This window comes from Meleagris gallopavo, chromosome 5 (genome assembly GCF_000146605.3).
Source record: "Meleagris gallopavo isolate NT-WF06-2002-E0010 breed Aviagen turkey brand Nicholas breeding stock chromosome 5, Turkey_5.1, whole genome shotgun sequence".
Classification (NCBI taxonomy): Eukaryota; Metazoa; Chordata; class Aves; order Galliformes; family Phasianidae; genus Meleagris; species Meleagris gallopavo.
In genome coordinates, this window is record NC_015015.2 from 57,672,742 (window position 1) to 57,695,407 (window position 22,666).

General features: G+C 44.5%; 1 protein-coding gene across 1 annotated transcript in view; it reads right to left on the minus strand.

Annotated features, from left to right (window-relative positions):
- Positions 1-22,666, minus strand: part of DDHD1 (DDHD domain containing 1) — a gene marked incomplete at its 5' end in the record, with an annotated part of 63,115 nt that overhangs the window by 2,317 nt on the left and 38,132 nt on the right. The window contains 7 exons of the mRNA XM_010712189.1: positions 1,844-2,014; positions 3,329-3,581; positions 4,255-4,404; positions 8,001-8,076; positions 10,055-10,317; positions 20,407-20,513; positions 20,654-20,760. Of these exons, the coding sequence (XP_010710491.1) occupies positions 1,844-2,014; positions 3,329-3,581; positions 4,255-4,404; positions 8,001-8,076; positions 10,055-10,317; positions 20,407-20,513; positions 20,654-20,760 (1,127 nt within the window). The remainder of the gene's footprint in view (positions 1-1,843; positions 2,015-3,328; positions 3,582-4,254; positions 4,405-8,000; positions 8,077-10,054; positions 10,318-20,406; positions 20,514-20,653; positions 20,761-22,666) is intronic.

Consider the following 22,666-nt stretch of genomic DNA (forward strand, 5'->3'; position numbering starts at 1 on the left):
ACGGCCCAGGTTGGAAGGGACCTCAAGGATCACGAAGCTCCAACCCCCCCCAAACCACAGGCAGGGCCACCAACCTCCACATCTCACAGCAGCCCAGGCTGCCCAGGGCCCCATCCAACCTGGCCTTGAACACCTCCAGGGATGGACGGGGCATCCACAGCCTCTCTGGGCAGCTGTTCCAGCACCTCACCACTCTCACAGCAAACAACTTCCCCCTCACATCCAACTGAAATCTGCCCTCCCTCAACTTCAAACCATTTCCCCTTGTCCTGCTGTTATCTCCCCTTTCCAAGAGCTGACTCTCCTCCTGTCTGTAGGCTCCCTTTAGGTACTGAAGGCTGCACTGAGGTCACCCCGCAGCTTCTCTTCTCCAGGCTGAACAAGCCCAGCTCCCTCAGCCTCAGTCTTTGTAGCAGAGGTGCTGCAGCCCCCTGACCATCTTTGTGGCTCCTCTGGACCCTCTCCAACAGCTCCCTGTCTTTCCTGTACAGGGATCTCCAAATCTGGACACAGTATTGCAGATGGGATTTCAGCAAAGAGGGATGTGGGAATTGTGCAGGAGACCTCAACGTGCCACCATGCAAAGGGACCTCATCAAGAGCTCCACAATACTGGCTGCCACACAACTCCATTTCCTTGAAGTTCAAAACCAACTCTCTGTCCGCAGCAGTGACTCAGGCAAGTTATCTGCTGGAAGTGGCAGCAATCAACAGACTGCAATGCATCATGTGAATGCAATCACAAGATACAACAGTGCTACCACTTGTGACTGCTTAGATTGCAAAAGCCCCGCCTTGCGATGAGAAGTTTAAAAATAAAGTATGAATGTCTGTAAAGGAAGTATATGTACTTTTTAAAAAATCCCAGCTGCTAAAATTGCAGTCTGTGCTCTGGGCGGTTCAGAGCAGGACAAGGATGGCCTCTGTTTCCAGCCATACCTGCATTTAAATAGAGATTGCTTCAGAACTGCAAATGTGTGGGGAAATTTACATAAATTCATGTCATTACAGAGGCTGAAATTCTTGAAGCAATCATTTTGCTTTCCCTAGAGATAGTCTAGAAACTACTGATGGACAGGTCTCGTTAGCTAAAACTCATACACACATATATGTGTGTGAGTATATGTGACAGGCACAAATACACAGACAAATGTTTTTTAAGAGGACAAAAAAAAAAAAAAAGATAACAGGGAGAACAAAGTCAGTAATTTTGTACAGCCTTCAAAGAATCACAGAATGGCTGAGGCTGGAAGGGACCTCTAGAGCTGACATGGTCCAATGCCCTGCTCAAGGAGGGATAGCCAGAGCTGGAGCCCAGCACTGTGCATGGGTGGTTTTTGGAGATCTCCAAAGACAGACCCCACAGCCTCTCTGGGCCGCTTGTTCCAGTGCTCTGCCACCCGCACAGCTCAGAGTGATGGCCAGAGGGAATGTCCTGTGCTCCAGTTTATGCCTACTGCCTCTTGTCCTGGCACTGGGCACCACTGCACAGAGCCTGGCTCTGTCCTCTCCACACCTCCCTTCAGGTATTAATGGACACGGATGGGATCTCTGACTATCCTCAGCTCCAGGCTGAGCAGCCCCAGCTCTCGGCCCCTCCTCACAGCAGAGCTGTTTCAGGCCCTGCAGCACCTCGCTGGCCCACGCTGGGCTCTCTCCACTATGCCCAGGCCTCTCCTCTACTGAGGGCCCAGAACTGGGCCCAGCACCCCACGTGCGGCCTCATCAGCACTGAGCAGGGGCGAGGATCCCCTCCCTTGACCTGCTCAGCACTCCCACAAGACACACGCAGCCCACTGGAGATCTTGTTCCCACAAGGGACGTAAGGTGGGCTAGTCACTAACACGTGGGTTCGAGGAAGCCCGCGCTGCTCTGTGAGAAAGGCGGCGTTCCCACAGTGCTCTTCTTGTCGTCCCCTTCCGCTCCATCTTTTCCTGGCTCTGCAGTCTGTGTACTTGAGCGACCAAATCTCGAAAACAGCATCCCTCCGAGGCCCTTCCCAATGCTCGCAGCTCCTGAGCTCAGCAAAAACAAACAAACAAAAGGAAAACAAGCACGAGGTCAGCCAATTCAAACTGCAAATTAAAGCCGCCGCTGTACCCGTCAATTAGAGCGGGGTGATGGAAAACACTATTCATGCTTTTCTAGGGTGGGAACAGCTTATCTGACTGAAGTGTACGCTGTTTATCGTGACGCTAATCTAGTGGACAAGCAAAGGCTGTAATTTGGAACCTGTAGTTACGGGGAACAAAAAAATAGATGAGAATGCTTTTGCAGAAAGGAATCCGGAATTTTTAGGTCTGTGTTGTAATTCCTCCTTTATAGAAAGTTTAAGACAAACTGTGATGCTACCTTCTGAACCTAAGAATCCCAAGGGAATATTTAAGAGACTTCTTTTGTTTGTGGTCTCATGATGAAATAACTCTTACAGAGCTTTAGAAATACTCTATCATCCTTCAATACAACTCCTTTGGTTGCTCAGGAAGAAAGGTGTAAAAGCTAGGAAAAGATCTGAGATGTTTTCTCCTGACTTTGCTGCCACCGTATGGACGAGACACTGAAGTTGCTGTAGTAAAACAGCAAAAAGCAGTGTACTGTGAGAGAACGCTGCTTTGAAATGCTGCATGCTTTCACTTAAGGACTGAACTGCTTTCATACACTCCATTTGTTGGGTTGGCAGGACTTCTTGCACTAGGTCACACTAACCTTCTTCCAGATCCCACACAGAGAGCTAAAGAAAGTCCTTGAGTCAACAAAAACTGCATGTGCATGCTCAAATATAAGCTCCAGTGAAAGTGATTTTAAGCCCTACTAAATCAGGGCTTACTCTGATTCGGGAAGTTGATTCAGAAAGGCAGAAAGGGACAGATTTCACAGTGAACTAGCCCGAATTTCCCTTGGTAAAATTACAAAGTATTGGGTTCCATTTAACCTATATGAAGTGATTTTTCTTCTGCTGCTTTTCAATACCACAGAATGCAAACACAAAACAAGCTTCAAAATATTTTTCCATGAAGTACAGTGGAAATTATATGAAGCCCTCAGGATGTTACCATAAGAAGGCAGACAACAATAAAGCGGCAATAGCATAAACTCTCTGACCCACATCCTCTCCCTGCAACACATCCTTTCCTTGACTTCAATGTATTAATGTAAACTGTCTTTTCTTCAAAGTAAATGTTAGTTTGGATTAGAACAAGCAATGCACATACACAAAACAAGCAGTGAAAACAGGCAAGAATGACTTGCTGACAGTTGGACCTTAAACACCACAGAGCAGTGATGCTCTGTGAGAAGATCCTGCAGAAAAAAGGACAAAGAGCAATTACCCAGTATACTGGCTTTGCCTATGTTGGTTATGGACTCCCCGTAGTGGCGCCGAACCATGACTGGTGAAGTAGTTGGGCTCGGTACAGTTGAAGCACTTTCGCCATCAGTAACTGAGGTAGGTTCTTTTGTTGGGTTGAGAAAACTTGGCTTCATATGCTCGTAAGGTAGAGGGTTTGCGGTGTTGTACCAGTGGATCTGCACTGGTGAAATGTTGCTGTAGTGCTTCAGGATTAAAGGTTCTAACCTATAGGCCTGCAAGAGGAATTCAGGAAAGAAAACACTGAGTGGCAAGACTGAAAACTATATACCCCTTCCTACCCAGAGTCTGGATAGGAAAGCATGAAACTCCTCAGTCAGACTCCTGTCAAAGAGATTGCCAAGGCTGTACAGATCAGAGGCCCAACATCCTGCCTTTGATGACAGCTAACACTGGCTGCCTATGGAAGAGCATAAGGACAGCACAAAGCTATACCAATACTTCCTTCCCAAGGCCTATCCCGCCCTCGAACAATCTGTTACTCCCCTGGGGAAAACAACGGCGCCTTTGTTTTTCTGCAGTATTTTGTGAACTGCTTGTGAAGCCTTTTTATGATGGCAGTGGTAGATTTGGATCTATGACATTTAATGGAAGCCAGCAAGTTAAACCCAAGTTGGAACTTTTCACGTCTTTGCAAAAAAGCAAGTTGAGTACACTCAAATTTTACCCTTATTAATTTGAAAAGAAGCAAAATATATGATAGGCAACTATTTGCAGCAAACGTTACTCAACTGTTATACAACCCGAGATATTGCACAGCAATCATTAACAGCCAGTGCTGTGCAGGAACACTCGTGTGTCGACTCACACACTTTGAAGAACTCATTGTCACGCAGCCAACACTTAAAAACAAAAAGGTAAAAGCTTGCAACTGCAATTACAACTCACCACTGGATCTGTTGGATGAAAAATATTTAGTAAGCGGTTACAAATTGTTCTGGGCAGAATATGATCTTGACTCCCACTGTTTCCTGGACGGATGCCACGCAGTGCCAAAAACACTGCTAGTGGAGATCCCATACAGAAGAAATTCTCAACCTAAGGAGAGATTTCATTTGCTTTAATGAGGGTGGAAATAATGCTTTGTAACATGGCTGGATTTGATTTCTCTCTGTTTCAACCAAGGGACTTGCACAGTATTGGTAAATTAAAACAGGGAAGAGCACTGTAATATACATAGTATAACATAACAAGTTAAGTTTCCTGGTTTTTTTTTTGCTGTGAGAGTTACATGTTGTGATACTCCACCGTTTGAGAACTGAAAACTATGTTGGATATTTGAACTGAAAGAAGTCTATCAACACTGGAAGGAGTAATGCAAGAACTCAGAAGACACTAAGGAAAGAAATGTGATGTGTTTCACATCATTAAAGTCTGCTTCTCATGCAATTTTTCAAAGTTCACCACAGCTCCATAACCTTATCCTCAGCTTGTACTCCCTGACTCACTTTGCTACAGGAGTGCAAGCTACACTGAGCACTGAAGATGACCTACAGAAAACCCTCCTGGTAGTCACACACACATACAAGCAGGTGTTATGTACAACCTCTTACAAATATCTGGTGTTAAGTGAACAGAATGGTGCTCATCAGAAGTGTCACACATCACAAACAGAACCACAGCCTGAGCACAGCACACTGATCTACCCTGCAGCTCACTCTCACGCTGTGCAAAGCTGCTATGACTTGCTCTGCAAGGATTGCCCTCAGCACTGCCAGGCAGGTAGAGCAAACCTGCACTGCAGCCATAAACCCATCTGACATACATCACTGAGCACAAATCAGTGGTAATGACTTTTGGTCACTGCCAAGGTGGGCCAGGATTCAACAGTGACCAAGAGGTGAATGCCTTTGTATCCCATTACCAATCCTCAGACATTATCTCCTAGGAACATCAAATATAAAACTCTGTAGTCAAAAATATTTTTCAAAGTCAAAATTACTTCTTAACCTTTAAAATGTTTTCTTATATGAAAAATTAATTTGATCATTATAACAGCTTCACTGTAACCTTCCCAGTAGTAGCACCAGTTTGCAAGGCACTGCAACCAAGGAGCTATCAGCGTGCTGCTACTCAACTGGTGAGAGGAACGACTTCATTCTTGCTGGGTGCACGTGGAGAATGCTTGGATTCCCACACGCCTTCCCTATATGTCAGCACACGGAGCGAGGGTGTGGAAATAATGGTCCGTTTCATCTACCAGATTCCAGCATTGAACAAAACATTCTTCCTCCTCTGACTTGGCACTGGTACTCCACCTCTTCCTTCCAAAAGAATGTCCAAGCTCCGATTCAATGGAAAAAAGCCCTAGGTCCTCAGCAAAGCTATTCAATGTCATATGCTGCAAAGCACAGATCACTGTCATCTGTAGTGTTACTCCAGTCTGGTTCAAAGCAGCTCTTCTTTCAATTCGTCTCCACAGAGACCCTTACATTTCTGCAGTTTGGACAAAAAGCTTTCTCATCTTCAAATACGATAGAAACAGATATTCACTGTGTTATCCTTTGAAGTGAGTCCATAATTTCTAACCCTGTCCATCTGACGTGCCTAGATACAGCCTTTGGAGTGCACACTCATGGTCTTTCTGCTTCAGAAAGAAATCAGAGAGCGATTGCCAGCTGACATTTGCTAGCAGATACTTCCCAGAATTCTCCTCGTGCAAAGATCCTTAAAAAGGTAAATAATTTAAATGGTCACAAGGTGCACGTTTCTATCAATAAACATTAACACTGTCCACAGACAGATGCTTTTTCTTGGAGCACAGCATTCTTTGCTGTATTATTTTCTTCCATGCACAAGCTTTCAACATGATCTTCCATCTCTGGTAAAGTTCACAAAGACAAAGTACCAATTGGAGGGTACCTTAAAGGGTGGCAATAAATCAATACCAATGCTAAAGCCTTCCAAAAATAAAGCCCTTTAAATTGCAGTCATTAGATACTTAGCACTGTAGCAAAGTGGCATCTATCAATTTTGGTGTTCCTGCATGAAGCAGGACTGAGGCACTCCACATATATTCCTGTAAATGTTTAGCAGAGAAGCAATTTTTAAGAACACCACTTTTCGGGATAACACTTTTCTCCTGCTTATGATTCACAAACAGAAAACCTAATGGATTGATTTTAATGTTAAGCAGAAGCAGGTGTTACACCATTTCCCATATGTTCATATTCTGGCTAGTCCTTTTCATTACACTGCATGTAGCCACTTGGTTGTATATGAAAGCCTACGAGATCAGGGATCAAAGACTCCAGTCTCCTGCACTGCACAGCTCAAAGCAATTTGTAGATCAAGCACTTGCAGTGAATAACAAGTCAAGATCCTACTAGAGCTCTGTCTGCCAAGAGCCAAGGTGCTTGGTAGTCAGAGCCTATAAAGCAGTTACTTTTCTTTCAACAAGCTAGTTACCCTCAGGAAGCTTGCTGATGAGCAATCATCTCTCAATGACATCCTGCAGAAATCCTCCCTTGGCAGGAGCACCTTGCTATCACATTCATGGAAAGCCTTCCTCTTCCCCTTGAGGTCTCCTTTCTTCCCCTTGAGGTCTGTCCCATGCACATTACTCAAGCAGGAGGAATCATTAGCTTTGCTATACACTAGGAGTACTGACATAAAAAAACAAAATATCTTTTTTTTTTTTTTTCCAAAGGTAAGGGTAAGAAAAAGGATGCACATCAATGGGAAATACCTAAGAGTAATTTGGATATAGTTCTCTCTTCTCTCTGCTTTCTTTTCCCCTCCCCTCCTGCTCCCTCTAAAAAGCATCTGTACAAAGAAAACTTCAGTTTAAACACAGCTGAGTGAAGAATAATCTTTGCACTGAGCAAGAGGAGAATGTCTGACTCCAGCTTCTTTGATGGTAGAGATAATAGCACAACTTGCGTTTTTAAGCTGTGATAAAAGAAGGAGGCTATGACAAATTGAATTACAGTTAGTTTCCCCTTTTTCACGGCTGAAGATTGACCTTGGCTTCTGGGAGTGCTTCTGAATTCAGAAGGAAAGACAAACGGCAAGTTAAGAACAATAATCTATTTTCTTCTTATCTACCATGTCACATTTTTATTGTTTAATATTTTAGGATATAGCAGAGCAACCAGAAAGCATTGCACATCCCACCACAAAGCTAGAAATGTCTTTTTCCAATGATATGAAATTCTAGCAATTTACAGAGCCAATTAGCAAGCAGTCTATTTCACGAGTCTAGAAGTAACCTGTCCTACCTGTCAGGCCAGAGTAACTTTGAAGGAAAATCCACTGCTGGAGGAAAATCACTGACTCAGAGGTGTGATGTGTTAGAAGCAGTCCCCAAGGGAGATGGATCAATTGACAAAGTAGAAGTACAATTTTTCAAGGTATGTGATTGGTGCAATTTGTCAAATGGTTTTTACCTTCCCACATGTGTGTGTAGTGTGATAGCTACTCATACACTGGATTATGTATTTACACAGAAACATATATATTTGTAAGAAATAGTAGTACATGAATGTAGGAGTATGTTTATGTACATCCACACACATTCATGCTATTTTACCAATGCCTAGTGACATGGAAAAAAAAAGAAAGTAGAATAACTCTAACTGCAAGTGTGTTTTTAGTGTGATTAGGACATTCAGTGAAAATCTAGATATACATACCTTAAATTTTAAGACAGGTGTTTTTGCTATGGTGGATGCCTTTAAGCCTTGTAACCTCTCTTCTATCTCTTTCAACCTGGAAAATAAGGAGATCTTTCTGAGACAGAACAATGCAGGTGTATTAAGGCACCTGATCCAAACAGGCATTCATGGAGGGTCCAACAGTTTGTCTGTTAGGCAGAGAGAGTGACTGCGTTGTTTCTTCCTCTGAGGCCGGCCAGTTGATTAAGAATCAATGCATGTGAAATCCTGTTTCTCTGACCCCAGGAGGAATCAATCACGACATTCATCACCCCAAGCATCTGCCCATCCTCCCTGCTCAGGAGCAGGTGACTCATCTCCTGCTTCCTTGCTTTCTGCAGCCACATCGCCTGGTTTTAGTTTGTTTTGTTCAGCCAGAGCCATGGGAAAATCCATGGCCCACTATGGAGTTCTGTACTGTAGTGGAATATCTGAAGGACAGGGGCTCACATTTTCAGCTATCTCTAAAAAAGGTCATTTATCTTTCACCAGTCTGTGGGATGAACAACACCTAACCCAGCATTATGCCCTCCTCAAAGCAGGAAAAAAGCACCCCTTCAAGATCTCCTAAAGCATTCTGCAAGCAAAAATATGAAGGTTAACCTCTGTCATCCTGATTAGAAAGATACTAGTCTGCAGCTAAAGCTTTCTGAAGAGTCGTCCTCTCAACCAGTTAGTATGCTTCAATGAATGTGATTTGGTCTTAAAAAAGAAGGCATGCAGAATTCTTCACTCTTGTGAGCTGCTCTTGAAGGGTTCCACTAAATAAAATTTATATGCTCACGTTCTACAACGTAGTATATTTGTGCATGCTGTCACACACCTGACTCAGGCGTAAGTATTTTCAGAAGTCCACTACATGTTTGACAGCCTTGCAACACCAGAAATCTGGAAGATAGAAGCATCCTTTACCATTCCAGACTGAATGACACTACGATGGTCTGCGAACACGGGAGCCACTCTATCTATCACAGAAGTGCCTGTGTCAAATGGTACTTGGATTAATGGGGATGAAAAGTGAAATGCTTCTGTGCATACCCAAGGAGCTGGAGCATGGGTATAAAAACTGTAATTTTTCATTAGTAGTATGCCTGTAGGGTCACCTTACCCCTGGGCACGATTTTTGGGTCTCTTACTTCTCTGCTTTCTGAAAGACCACACTTTATCCAGCCCTGCAGCTGTTAGAGATGTCCTGTACCAATCCCTAATTACACACATACTGATTTCAGGCAGAGCGGATCTGATGCAATACTAACATTTCCAAAGCACCACTGGAAAGACTGAAGTTCATGCTCCCATGTTCATCATTAGATTCTCTGTCTATAGAGTCTCACAGTACCCTGAAACCCAGGTTAGAACAGAGAAAGCACCTGAACACTGTGGGGGCAGAGTGATTATCTACATGGTCACCTCATACTGAGAATCCCTACCAACACTTGCAAGACAATGAAACCAAGATCCAATCTGTCACAGTGGGCAGTGCTGCTTTGCACTAAGAACTGCATTAACATTTCTAAATGGCAGCAGGCAGAAACTGGTAAATGATCTGCAGCACAGCAGTAATCCCCTAAGCCCAATCACAGCAACCACAACATCTGCACCCAGCTGGTGGAGCTCAATTTCCAAGCTCAGTCTTACAGAACACTTCTCATTTTTCTCTAGAGACCCTGGCATTTCACTGCTCAGGTTCTGCGTGTTTCAGCTCACTGCACACCTCAAATATTTGCAGGGCTCATGGCCTGACCCTGTCCTTTCTTCTTGGCTAGAAGGAGCTCCCAGTGCATCTGGGCAGTGAGTAGCAGCTGCTTGTTTGAGTTTGGTATAGTCTGTAGGATATGGATTCAGAGCTCTTATTAGCCCTGCCAAGCTCCCTGTCCGCTTAGTTCTGCGTTTAGCATTTACCACTGCCCTTCAGCATCGTCAGAGGAACATCAGCTGCAAAATATAAGAACTGTGGTGGGTTCTGGAAACACCAAAGGGTGTCACATAGGGCTGTGGTTTTATCCTTTCATAACCAGAAGTGGATGCATTACCGTTGTTTGGTTATGTAAAGTTCTTCAAGTAAACGCTGCTCCTCATAACTCATCCAAGTGTCTTCGAGCTCCTCCTCCTCTTTCCGCAGCAACTGTTCATACAGGCTGACCGGGTTCCAGCCAGTCATGATGTCGTAGGTGATGACACAGCCCAGAGAGTGGGACACAATGGAGACTTTCCCTCCTTTCTCCTCGAACTCTGGATTCCGAGAGCAGAACAGTGTGTACAGGCGGTTCAGCTCCTGCTGCAGCCCCTTGACAAGCTGTTTGAAGGTGGTGAGGAAGAAGTTTAATAACAACGTATCTTACTGCTCCTGTTCACACAGCGCATAGATCAGCCTCCTGAGCATGCACGTAGGACAAGCATCATGTTCAGTTTGTGTAACTGGGAAAATACCCCAAATTGCTTTTGGATCTTTGTAAGGCATACTTGAATTCATTCTGCTCATTGCTCATGTACGAGCAGACCAGAGCTTCCTATTCCGCTTCCTCTCCTCCATGCTGCACCTATGTAATGTTTCTTCTGAATGAAATAATGCTAATACAGGAAAAAAGCAGTCTCATCTCAGGCAAAAGGAAGATACAAAGGGAGAAAAAGCACAAATGAGAAAAAGCAGAGCCAGAATTTGAACATTTGATATAAGCAATGCTAAGAAAATGTTTTCTGGTTATAGATTACTGGGAGGTTTGGGGGAAAAACAATAATGCAACATAGTTCTCAATCATCACAAGCTAACCCTATGATGCTACCATAATAAATACATATTGGCCCTATTTTGGTCCTAATTGAATCTCCCAGAGGTTAATCTGCTTCAAGTCCTATAGTAGTGTACACGTATATACGAACAGGAAGATTCACTGCAATCTTTTTTTTAGAGAGAAATGTTAAAAGACACAAGATTTGGAAAACAGGCAATACAAAAAGAAAGCAGCTTTGCTTGCAATACTCAACACAGAAACTGAGCAATGCTTCCAGGCTGCATAGAGGAGGACAAACATGAAATTGCAAATCATTCCCTTGTTAACAACAGGAAATTAAAGCTATAGAACATGTAATTTGGACATGATTTTTCAAGTGTCTGAATCATTACTGAATATAAATATGAATGACGCTAGCACTGTCAGTGTTTGATACACACTTTGCTGAGATAGAAACCACACAAGCCCTGTGCCTGAAAGCACTGTGAAATGATTAACAAAGCCTTGCAGCAGCGCAGAGAAATAAGCATCAACATTCCCATTTTCAAGTCTTTTTGTTGTGATGCTGCCTACTGCGCTTGGCACTGTGCAGACGTTGGGAGATACATTCACACGTGAACAAACAGGCAGAGATTTTTAGCAAGGGCTGAAAATAGCAATCAGGACTAGCTTCGGCTGGTTGGCACTTTCTCCATTAAAAAAAAAAAGGTTTTAGATTACAATCCAGAACAAAATAACAGAGATCTGTTGAAATCAAAGTGTTCCAGGACTACTGCCAAGCACTCAGGGAAAAAGGGGAACGCTGCTCTCCTGCAGTTTCCAGGCTGGCTTCCAGGTACCCCCAAGGAGACAGCACTATGTTCTGCCCACAGGGCCCTCAGCAGGGAGCCCACAACCCCAGGCACACAGTGGATGCTCCGGATGGAGCACTGGCTCCTGGTTTCAGTGCAGGCAGCAGAGAATCACAGAATCGTTCAGGTTGGAAAAGACCGCTAAGATCCCCAAACCCAACTCCAACCCATGCCCACCATGCTCACTGCCCATGGCCTCAGAGCCACATCTCCATGGCTCTGGAACACCTCCAGAGACTCTACCATTCCATGGGCAGCTGTGCCAGTGCATCACCAGACTTTCTGAGAAGAATTTTTTCCTCATATCCAATCTGAGCCTTCCCTGGCATGACTTGAGGCCATCACCTCTTGTCCTATCATTGTTATCTGGAAGAAGAGGCTGACCCCCACCTCCACCACCACCTCCTGCTGGGGAGTTGTAGAGGGTGTTGAGGTCTTCCTTGCGTCTCCTTTTCACCACACTGACCCACCCCAGCTGCTTCAGCTGCTCCCCATAAGAGCCATGTTCCAGCGCCAGACTCACCGTGGCTCCCAGGTACTCTATCTATACAAGGGGGAAAAGAGTAATGCCATCTTGTTTTAAAAATCCTAAACAAGCTAGTTCTGAAACCCCCAATCTATCTCAACATTAGCAACTTTTTTTTTTTTCCTTGATGGAAAGTTAAAAATAAGGTGCACAACAACTCAGCTACGTCCCTCAGTGCTCCCAGAGCACTGCCCAACTTACTCAACAGTTCTGTACCCTACTTCCCTATTTCCCTGCAAAAGCAGATTCCTTTCAGGAACAATATTGCATCAGTCTGCCTACAGCCCATAGGCACAGAGTGGGCAATAACCTTCTGGCATTGTTGTGTTTCGTTATAGGATTATGTTCTCTTGCTGCTTTGGGGAGTAAGACAGCTCAGGTTGGACATTATGTCCAGTCTTCTTTACAAGTGTCCAAATCCTTAGAAACTTGTTGTTATTAAGGATTTAGACAAAAACATGGTCTAGGAAACTGTCTGTGGGTTTCCAAATAGCTCTATATTTGCCAACCAGAGTACAAGTACTTAATTTGACTAGATATCTGACACACAGGGTTTGTAAATCACTGGTTCATAGAATGAATCATAGAATCACAGAATGGCCTGGGTTGCAAAGGAGCACAGTGCTCATCCAGCTCCAACCCCCTGCTGTGTGCAGGTCGCCAACCAGCAGCCCAGGCTGCCCAGAGCCACATCCAGCCTGGCCTTGGATGCCTGCAGGGATGGGGCATCCACACAAATAGTGGAATGCAAGCATGAACAGAACCCTTTCTCTGTTCCCACCTCCTCTCCTGCCTCCTCCCTCCCAATTTCCACCTTTATCATTGACAAAGAGCCATTACTCCAGTGCCATCCTTTGGCAGCTGCTCCCCAGCCCTTTGGGTAGGGCTTAACCCACAAAAAGGTTTGAGTTTCCTTGAATGCTTGCCCAACGCGTTATCATCATCTCCTAAAAGTTTCTCACAGACTAAACAAGCTCAAATACCCCCACAAAAGGCAGTACTGAGTCAATATTTTCCTGCAGCTGCTCCCACAAACCTTGTTTGCTGCTCTGATGGCTAATCCACTGCCTGTTCTGCTCAGCTCTTCCAGGAGGAACCAGTGAAAAGCAACCAGCCTGTGGAACAGACTGAACCACTGCAGCAAAAGGAACACTTCCTAACCCTTCAGCAACAGCCACATCAAATCCCTGCACCCCAGCTGCACCTTCGACTGCATCAGTCTGAGGATGCAGCAACCTTTGAAAGAAAGGTACCGAAAATCTTCCAACATTTCTGTCTTGCTTCCTAGGAAAGCTCTTTCTCCCTGTTGTGATTTTGGGAGAAATAAATCCTGAGCACAGTAAGCAGATCAATTATTTCAGTGCAAAAGTTTGGTGTAGGATTAAAGTGCTATGAAGCATGCAGATGTGCCACTAACACTCATGCATAAAAGACAAATAAAAGCAAGCTTTACAATGCCTGGAGCCCTTAATGCAGTCAAATTTCAAAGACTTTATAGCAAGTCATAATCAGGCACACTAAGCAGCCCACAATCCTCAGACTGAATAGAGAGCCAATACGCACTACTGCATTTTCAGAAGTGCAAAAGTAAAGACACTCGAGTCATGGATGCATTTCCTACATGTTTTATTCCGGTCCCAAAGGGCAAGCAAGAGCTTTGATTGCCAGCAGTCAAAGCTTTCAGCAAAGCAGAGCAAAGGAAGAAAAATGCCACGGGGACCAAGCAGATGCAGCACGCTGCTACCCACTGTGCAGCTCTTTGGGGAGCGATTCTCTTTTAGCTCCATGAGAAGTCAATCCAGTTGCTTGGAGCTTCCTTTATCAGCTGAACTTTTGCCAGCGCATCTCCCATGTAGGAAACTGAAGCCCACAGGATCAAGTTGCTCAGATGTCATTGTTTTTGATTCTGACAAACTGAGGTTAAACGCTCTATGACCTTCACAAGCCTGAATAAAAGCCCAGCAAGGAATCTTCCTGCACACTTGTGGAGAGCCAGAGTGACTCTCCTGCAGTCTGAGGGGAAGGCAAACCAACTGACAGTCAAGGTACAGGAATGGATCACCGGGCCTGCTCTGATCCGACCGTAAATCCTGTCTGATTTCCAATTACATGCCTGTCTGCCACATTGCTTCCAACGTGTAGAAAAATAGCAGCCCATCCAACCACTGAGGATTTCAAGTGGCAAGGGTACATGCTTTATGAACAAGGGCCAGAGGCTCAGTCAGAGGACTCGCGCTGCTCTCATCTACAACAAAACAACTTTAGGGTGAGAGGTGCTGGCCTTAAGTTGCCCCAGGGAAGATTTGGGTTGGATATTAGGAAGAATTTCTTCTCAGAAAGAGCAATGCTGCAGTGGCACAGCTGCCCAGCAGTGATGGGGTCACCGTCCCTGGAGGTGTTCCAGAGCTGTGGGGATGTGGCACTGAGGGATGTGAGCAGTGGGCATGGACGGGTGGGCTTGGGGATCTCAGAGGTCTTTTCCAGCCTTAATGATTCTGTGAAGATGCTGACTACATAGGCAGAAGGATCATGTCTCTAAGCAGCTCTTGGGTACCTGGGTAAGCCTGGACTGTTGAAAGATGAAGGGGATAAGTAACTGTGGAAGCAGTGAAATACCTGGAGCTGCTGCCTCTCTCGGCTGAAGCTCCTATGCGAAGGTATTAACTGCATCCTGTGTTGAGCTGGAAAATAATAAGCCTCTAAATCACAGCCACCGACATGTGAAACAGCTGTTCATTTCTCTTCGGATGGAAAGAAGCCCTGTGAGACTCAAGCATAGATGAGCACTCCTGTTTCTTGCAACGCAGAAGGAAACTGGCTGTGCACAAGGCAGACAAACACCTCCTGGTCCACACCAAGGAGCTCCAGGCAGGATCCTGCACATCCCAGCAGGCCGGTTGCTGGGACAAAAGCTGGCTTTTCAGGATAGAAAATAATACTTGCCCTCAATATAGAGGAAATGGGTTCTTCCAAGAGAACAAGGAGTACAAAACCCCCGCTGGCACCCTGAGCACAGAAGTGACACGGACATTGCATGGCTGCTACTCAAAACTTCAGTGACTTGTTCGCAGCTGAAAACTGCGTGCAGCTCCCTGGCCTCAAGCTCTTTGATCTGTCAAAGACAATAACAAAAGCTGCTCTTGTCTTGGGCTCTGCTGATGGTTCTCTTTTGGCAGCAGTCAGCTCCAACAAACTCCCCTTGTAACTTTCCAGGGCCTTTCTCTAGCCTCTCCATAGGTGCTCATCACTGGACAGTCTTGTCACATGAACAGCTTGAAGTTCAAGAGGAAAAAACTCGAAGGATAGCTACATATCAAAAGGGAGTGCAGGAAACCCGACCTTTGCACCCCTCCAGCTTGAACGGCAGGAATGTTTCTGTAGGCTTCGTGGGAAAACAATCTGAAAGAGATCTGTGGAACAGAGTTGTGTCAGCAGCTCACTCCAAGTGCCAGGAGAACTTCAGAAGTATAAACCTGTACAAGCAGGCAATAAGAAAGTGCTTTGGCCTACTGGAGGTAGAATAAGGTCCTTAAGAGCCAACAAAAACCTGCTGCTTAAGGATAGATTGATAAATCTCCGGGCAGCCTGGTCTGCTGGTTGGCGACCCTGCACATAGCAGGGGGTTGAAACTAGATGAGCTTTGTGGTCCTTTTCTACACACGCCATTCTGTGATTCTATGATGAAAAACTGAAAAGGAGTTTGCTTCACATGAACCAGGAGAACATGGCAGCACACAATGGTGGGAGGCTGCTGACCCTCCCGAATACAAAGCTGTCATATATCCTGATGGATGGGTGCCAGTAGTGTGTCACAACAGATGAGAGGCCAGAATGAGACTTCATGGGGTGAACAGGCAGGAATGGCTTCATCTGTTAGTCATTTTACATAAAAAGGAAGCACAGATCTGCCCACAGCTCAACGCCTCCCTCAGTACCCTGTGTTTGGTTGAGAAGCTGAGCCTAAGCCATTCGTATCCAAGTCACAGTATTCAAGACTGCACAGAAAGCAGATCCAGTAACCACTTTATAAAGTTGACAATCAAATGAATTAATCAAGCCGTGAAAGCATTGGCAGGCAGTTCCCTATTAGGTTCAACAGAATAAGCAAGGACAGTACTCAAGTCTCAGCTAAAGATTTCCTGCTTCAAACCCTTCTCCTTTTGAAAGACATAGAAACAACTTCCTTTTATTGCTGAAAGCAGCACATTTCTTTGCCAGACCTTGTATCAGAGGGATGAAACCTGTTGTAAGAACGAATACAAGTGCCAAGGTTCACAGATATGAATCCCTTGATTTTAATACATGTGTAACAGCAGTGGAGCCATGCTAGGTCGGCTGCATGACACAGCCTGCCAGGCTCCTCCAACACCAAGCCTGCAGCCACTGTATCCCAGAGCCTCCATTCCCTCTGCCCTCAGCTGGTGAGGAATGCAGGACCCTCTGCCCTCCCTGCACTTCAGCTGTGGCAGAAGCATCCCATAAACATCAACTGATCTTCCGAGACTGTTGCACTGTCTGAATGACATCTTTAAAGGTCTTTCTAAGATGGGTGGAAATAATATTCAGCCTGTACAAAAGGCACTTTCTGCCACGCTGCGTATCAATAATTTATAGAATTACAATTAGGCTGGAAGAAAGGACACCGAAGACCAGTAAAATAAGCACTTAACAATATAACAAAGGTGACAACGCTGAATTCACAATGTGTCAATTAGGCTTTCCAATCTCTGCCAGAAGCATTTATTATTAAAGAAATACGAAGCTACAGTGGTGTGAGTGTGAAGCAAAGTCTTGCACCAGGAAGACCACGATCGGTGTGAAGTTGTTCATTTCAAGGTAGGCATGCACGCATCAGAAGATAAAGAAAAGCACTAAGTTGGCATCTGTGCAATATCTGAACAGGGAGCCTGTTTTACTCAGGGACCTCAGCGTAGATGAGGAGCTGCACAACACCACGCTCAGCTCACACAAATGCCACAGCTGAATTGTGGGCTGCAAACATCCTCCATCCTGAGCTCTGAGCCCAGGCTGCCCGAGATGCTTGCTGAATTATTGATATCTGGCTGGTATCACGTTGCACATCACAGGTAAGAGGTACCTTTGGGATATTCTATCGTGTTGCAGGAGAAAATGATACCTGCAATCAGAGAGGGGGTTACCTGCCAGGATCCCTTAACGCTTTGCTGAGCAATCCAGCTGCATCTGGAGGAGCTGACTACTATCTATGGTGAAAGCCAATACAACAAAGCTTCTCCTTTTCTTTCTTCAACACATATCCACTTGAACATCCCTTTCTAAGATGTTAAAAGAGTGGTCAGAAGCTTTAAAGCAATGGCTACATTCCAGATGTGGGGAAAATCCTTTGAATTAGAAAATAATTAATAGCAAAGTATTTTTAAGTGCTGTCAGGTGGATAACAGCTTTTATTCTTCTCTAGGGCAAATTCACTGTATTGTTCAATTTATTTCATGAGGCATAGCAAAGTTTCATTCATTCCTTTCAAGATTCAGCCAGAGGATGGTGAGGCAGTGGAACAGGTTGCCCAAGGAGGCTGTGGATGCCCCATCCCTGCAGGCATTCAAGGCCAGGCTGGATGTGGCTCTGGGCAGCCTGGGCTGCTGGTTGGCGACCTGCACACAGCAGGGGGTTGGAAGTGGAGGAGCATTGTGGGCCTTTGCAACCCAGGCCATTCTAGGATTCTAAGATTTCTGCATGGAAAGCTTCAGGAGTGCCAACAGAACACAAAGAAGTGGGTTGGTATTGTGAAGTGGTGAGCATACTAATTCTGAGCTGCATGTGACCATGTGAATGCTTGAAGACAAGGCTCTCTTCTCAGCTGGAATGAGTACTTGGAACAAAGTGAACACTGAACATTGGGGAAAAAGAAAAAAATCTGCTGGTTTCCCAGAGGAGTGCTCAGTTGGTAATACACTGTTCAGTCTGTGCACAGGAAATGAAATGGGATGAGGAGCAGTATCTAAAAAAATACAAGCCTCCTTTCTGTAGCTAAAGGCAAAATAAATGGTGAAAAGATGAACAGAACTGTGTATTGAGTGGAAGCTTACACAACTCCAAGTGAAATAATGGCATCAGTCCAGAAGCTGCATCCCTGGTACCTCAGGGTTGGAACAGGAACAGCTGAGTGAAGCAGCAAACCTGCATCCCAGGCATTCATTTCAGGAACCTGTTCTTCAAGGTTTTAACATTAGACCTGTAAGATTGCTTTCTTGTTTCTTTTTTTTTTTTTTTTTGGACAAAAGCTTGCTATTCAAACTGTCCAACTTTGCTTTGAGAAAGGTGTAAGATTTATTGGTGCAGTCTGAATAAGGCAGGGTAATGGCAATCTCGCGTGCATTGTTGCAAACATTTCAGGAAAATTCACTTGATTAAGTGAAGAAAACAACTTCTGTAATCAGATCTAAGCACAGCCACAGTACACTCATTGTATTTGCCAATTCTCATACCTCAGGGATGTGATACACCTGTAAAACTACAGCTCTACTGAGCAACAAATTAAATTTTTCATGCACCGTTGGCCTGCATACCTAACCTTTGCTTGCTAATTCACTGCCCAAGAGACGTCCACAGACATGCCGAGCCTCTAATGCACTTTAAAAATCTATTTTTGAGCTGCCAGTGAAGTTTTCTTCTCAGCTCAGGCTGCTCTCAGTTCCACAACAAAGAAACCTGATACACAGCTCAGAACCCAGAAGCCCTGAACAATAAACTTTGCATTACTGAGCAACAAGAGCACAGCTTTCAGTATGCTTATATCTAGCACTGGAAGCTTAAAAGGCTCACGGCAATTTCACAGCCATGGCTGCTATAACCAAAATCAGTATTACTAGCAGTTTTAGGTTTGGTAATTGTGTCAACAGTCTGAAGTACTTAAACATATCAAATTTTAATGAAAGGTAGCATCAAAGCCTCAAGTAAGCTTTGAAAGTATTCGTCCACCTCTCACCTCTAAGTCAAACCATGCAGGTGGGGCACGAAAGCTGCAAAAAGATTAGAATTACTTCATTTATAACACAGCCAACGTAGGAAAAGCTAGAATTCCTATAGAAACTACTCATAAAACATCCCCATGGGGCTCTTCCAGGATGTGTGACAAAGGATGCTCTTGGGGTACTTTATCTTTGAGGTACTTTTTTTTTTTTTTTTACCTTTGAGCTTTTCTATTGAACGGGGCCACACTACATCTGAACAGAGTAAAGCATGTGTGCCTACTGAGACACAGGAAGACAAGACAGCAACTTCCAGGATACAAACAGCCACCAACAAACAAGTGGCTGAGTGGGGTCCTGCCTTTCTTGCAAGGCGAGTGTACACCTCCATTAAAACCGGTTTGTTTAAAGATGCTGCTGGCCCATCTGACTTTACATTTGAATGAAGTGAAATGGCACATGTCCAAGGATTTTGTTAGAGGTAGGAAGGATCTCACCTTAAAGGAGTTCTGTAGCTCAGAATACACAGATGCATGAAAAAGCTGTGAAAAACCTTTCTGTTTCTCATCTGCTGATAAAGACCCATTTTAGACAATCATTTCTGCTCTAAAACCACACTGATTATAGTTGTTGTTTTTCTACTTTTCCCCCATTAAAACTCTCTATTTTGATTACTTGAAGTGCAAACATCAGCTTTTCATTTAATTTCTCTAAAATACATACTGAACTTAGAGTCCCTAAACAGCAGGGATGAGGATATGAGGATCGTCATGCTGGATGTTTTCCAGACACTTTACACATTCACTGACAGGGAGAACCCAGAATCCCTGCTCTTTCAGAGGTAAAATGTCTTTCAGGAGATTTTAAAGCTGATTAATTCTCAGTGATATTAAATATCACCCTCATATATTATATGCTTGCACACATAATACTATTTTCTACTGCAGAATACCAAAAGACACACTTCTATTGCCCATCTGGCATAGAAGCCTGGCTGCTCCTCTTTCAAATCCCAGGAGGAATGCTGTCAAATCCAGGTGATGGACATGCAACCACAACTTGACAATGGGAATCCCTGAGCCTGGCATGCTGCATGCAGTCACTGACACACGAGGTGAGGAGTAGCAGGACGTGACAAAAGCAATGCCACTTGCTGTGGCACTGACGCCTTATTTGTGCAATCTAAATAAAATGCATTTAAGCTCCTGCTCCTTTAGGAAGCCTTTGCTCAGTTCACGGTCTCAGAAGGAAACTTTACTAATACTAAATCCAGTTTATTTCAGCCTCTCTGCCCTGCTCTAGTTAAATTTAGATAAAAAATCCACTTACTTCATCTCTATAAAGAGGACTTGTGTAGTACATGATATCCATGGCACTGCTGTTCAGCATGTCCCTCAAGCCCCGTACTTTGTCGGGAGTAATGGAGTCCACAGTGTCTGAAAGAAAAGAGACTTAAGTTACACGCAGGAGAAAGATAAAATCCAAACAAGGCACAGGCAAAGAATACAGCACGAAACTTCTGGGGACAGTTTTGCAGACTGCAGCTACTGAACAACCAAAGAACCAAATAACGTACCTCCATCGAGGGTAAGTTTTGACCTCCATTCAACTGGAAGAAATTCAACATGTGTTGCAAGATTGGAAAAATACTTTTCTTCTATTTTTCTTGCAGTATCTCGCATCCTTGAAAAAAAAACCAGAAAGAATGTGCTCCTGTTAAGGCTGCTAATGGTGCTCTTAGCAGACAACTCAGTGCATCCAGTTGCGATGCGTTTCTCTCCTTACTGCTTTTAAAGGATGTCAGTGTATGCTTATCAACACTGCTAATTACTTCACCTCTCAATTTTGTTAAAGCGTTTAAATCCTCATATAGTGGAAAATTGTGTGCATTGCATTCTCCAAAGAGCTTCAGAGCTCCTTGTGTGTTTCACTTTGAGCCTGATCCAAACCATTCAAGTTCAGCTGACAAACATCTGTTAATTCTGGTTGGTTTGAGCAGCATATGATCTGAAAAGTAACAATTTCGCTGTCTTGGAATCCTGAACACACTGAAATCAACCATTTAGACCACTAAGGAAGACAATTCAGTGCTTTTAAACACAAAGAAAACTAATAAAAGCAGTGCTTGACAAGTCAGAATGTTAACTTCACGTATCAGAATGGAAGGTAAGAGTTCTCAGTGTGAGACACAGGATGATTTATTAGCATTTCAACTTGCAGCTTCCAGCAGCTGCTTCCCAGTTACAGCCATCAGAGTTTTGCTTTGAAGCCTTGTGTTTTTTTTTTCTATTTTCAAAGCCAAGCTCCTTTTCATGACTGCTATGACCAAATGCACCGTGACATTAATCTCCCATCAGCACTTCTACCAATCCAGACGTGCTTTGGGAAGTTTAACCCCCCAGCTGAGATACTTTCCTTGAGTATGAGTGCTCTTGTTCTGCTTAACAGAAATGCAACCATTTAGCCTGGATCACCAGCACCTGAGACAGTAATCGCTTAAGCTCCTCTGTTTGATGAGCAAAACTGTCTGCACCAAAGCAGTGCCAGCACTTTGCGTATCCCATACAGACAACTCTGTCAAACTCCTGCCTTGAGATTAAGTCCATCTTTACCTCTTCAAAACAAAGCCAGCGGTACACAGCAGGGAGCTGCCACACCAGGACAGGAGCTGCTCAGAGCTCTTTCGTGAGACTGCCACGGGAGGTGACAGTACAGATGAAAAGGAAGAAGTGTTGACAAAATTCATTCTTAATTTCCCAGTGTAGCTGCTGCCCTGCGCAGACCCAGCTCCCTAACAGGATTTATGCTGTGCAGGAAGGCTGAAGGCAGATGGGTCCAGAGGAACAAACGCAGAGCTGAACTTCAGCTCCTACTGCAGCTCATATGGTACTAAGTAGTTCCATGATGCACCCAAATATTAATGGAAGCAGGCTGTCAAAATATTTTCCATTACTGATGCTTTTCTGAGGGGGGAAGGGAAAGGAAAGGAAGGGAAAAGGGAAGGGAAGGGAAGGGAAGGAACATCCTTTGACACACAGTGTTTCAAAATAGTTACCAATGGCGTGACCAAGCAGCCAAAAAATGCAGCTAATCAACATCTCTATTTTTAAAGCCTGGTTTGATTGCACTTTCAAACTCCTAGTCTGTAGTCCAACAAGATGGCAAAGGTTTACATACAGCACAGCGTCCTTCCCATTTGTGTTGGGGGAAAGGCAAGAGGATCTGCTTCAGTTAAGGCTGACAAACCTTTTCCTGCATATACTTTTTGAATACATTTTGCACACCAAAGACAAGGAGGAGGTAAACTGGAACTCCCTGCCAGGAAACCAAGTTACAACACTTTGCTAAACGCACAGCACAATTCCAACTTTTACCCACATCTGGGGGTTGCCCCCACATCACCTGTGGCTGCCCAGAAGCATTCCACCCTTTGGCAACAGCTCCAGGCTTCTGCTGAAAAGGCCGAATGCTCAGATACACCTGGGCACGTTGGAAAATCAATGCATCCTCCTCGAGCCTTGCAAAACACACTCCAGCAAAGTACACGGAAGCTTTGTTTCAACAGATTTTGTTAACTGCCACTTCACTG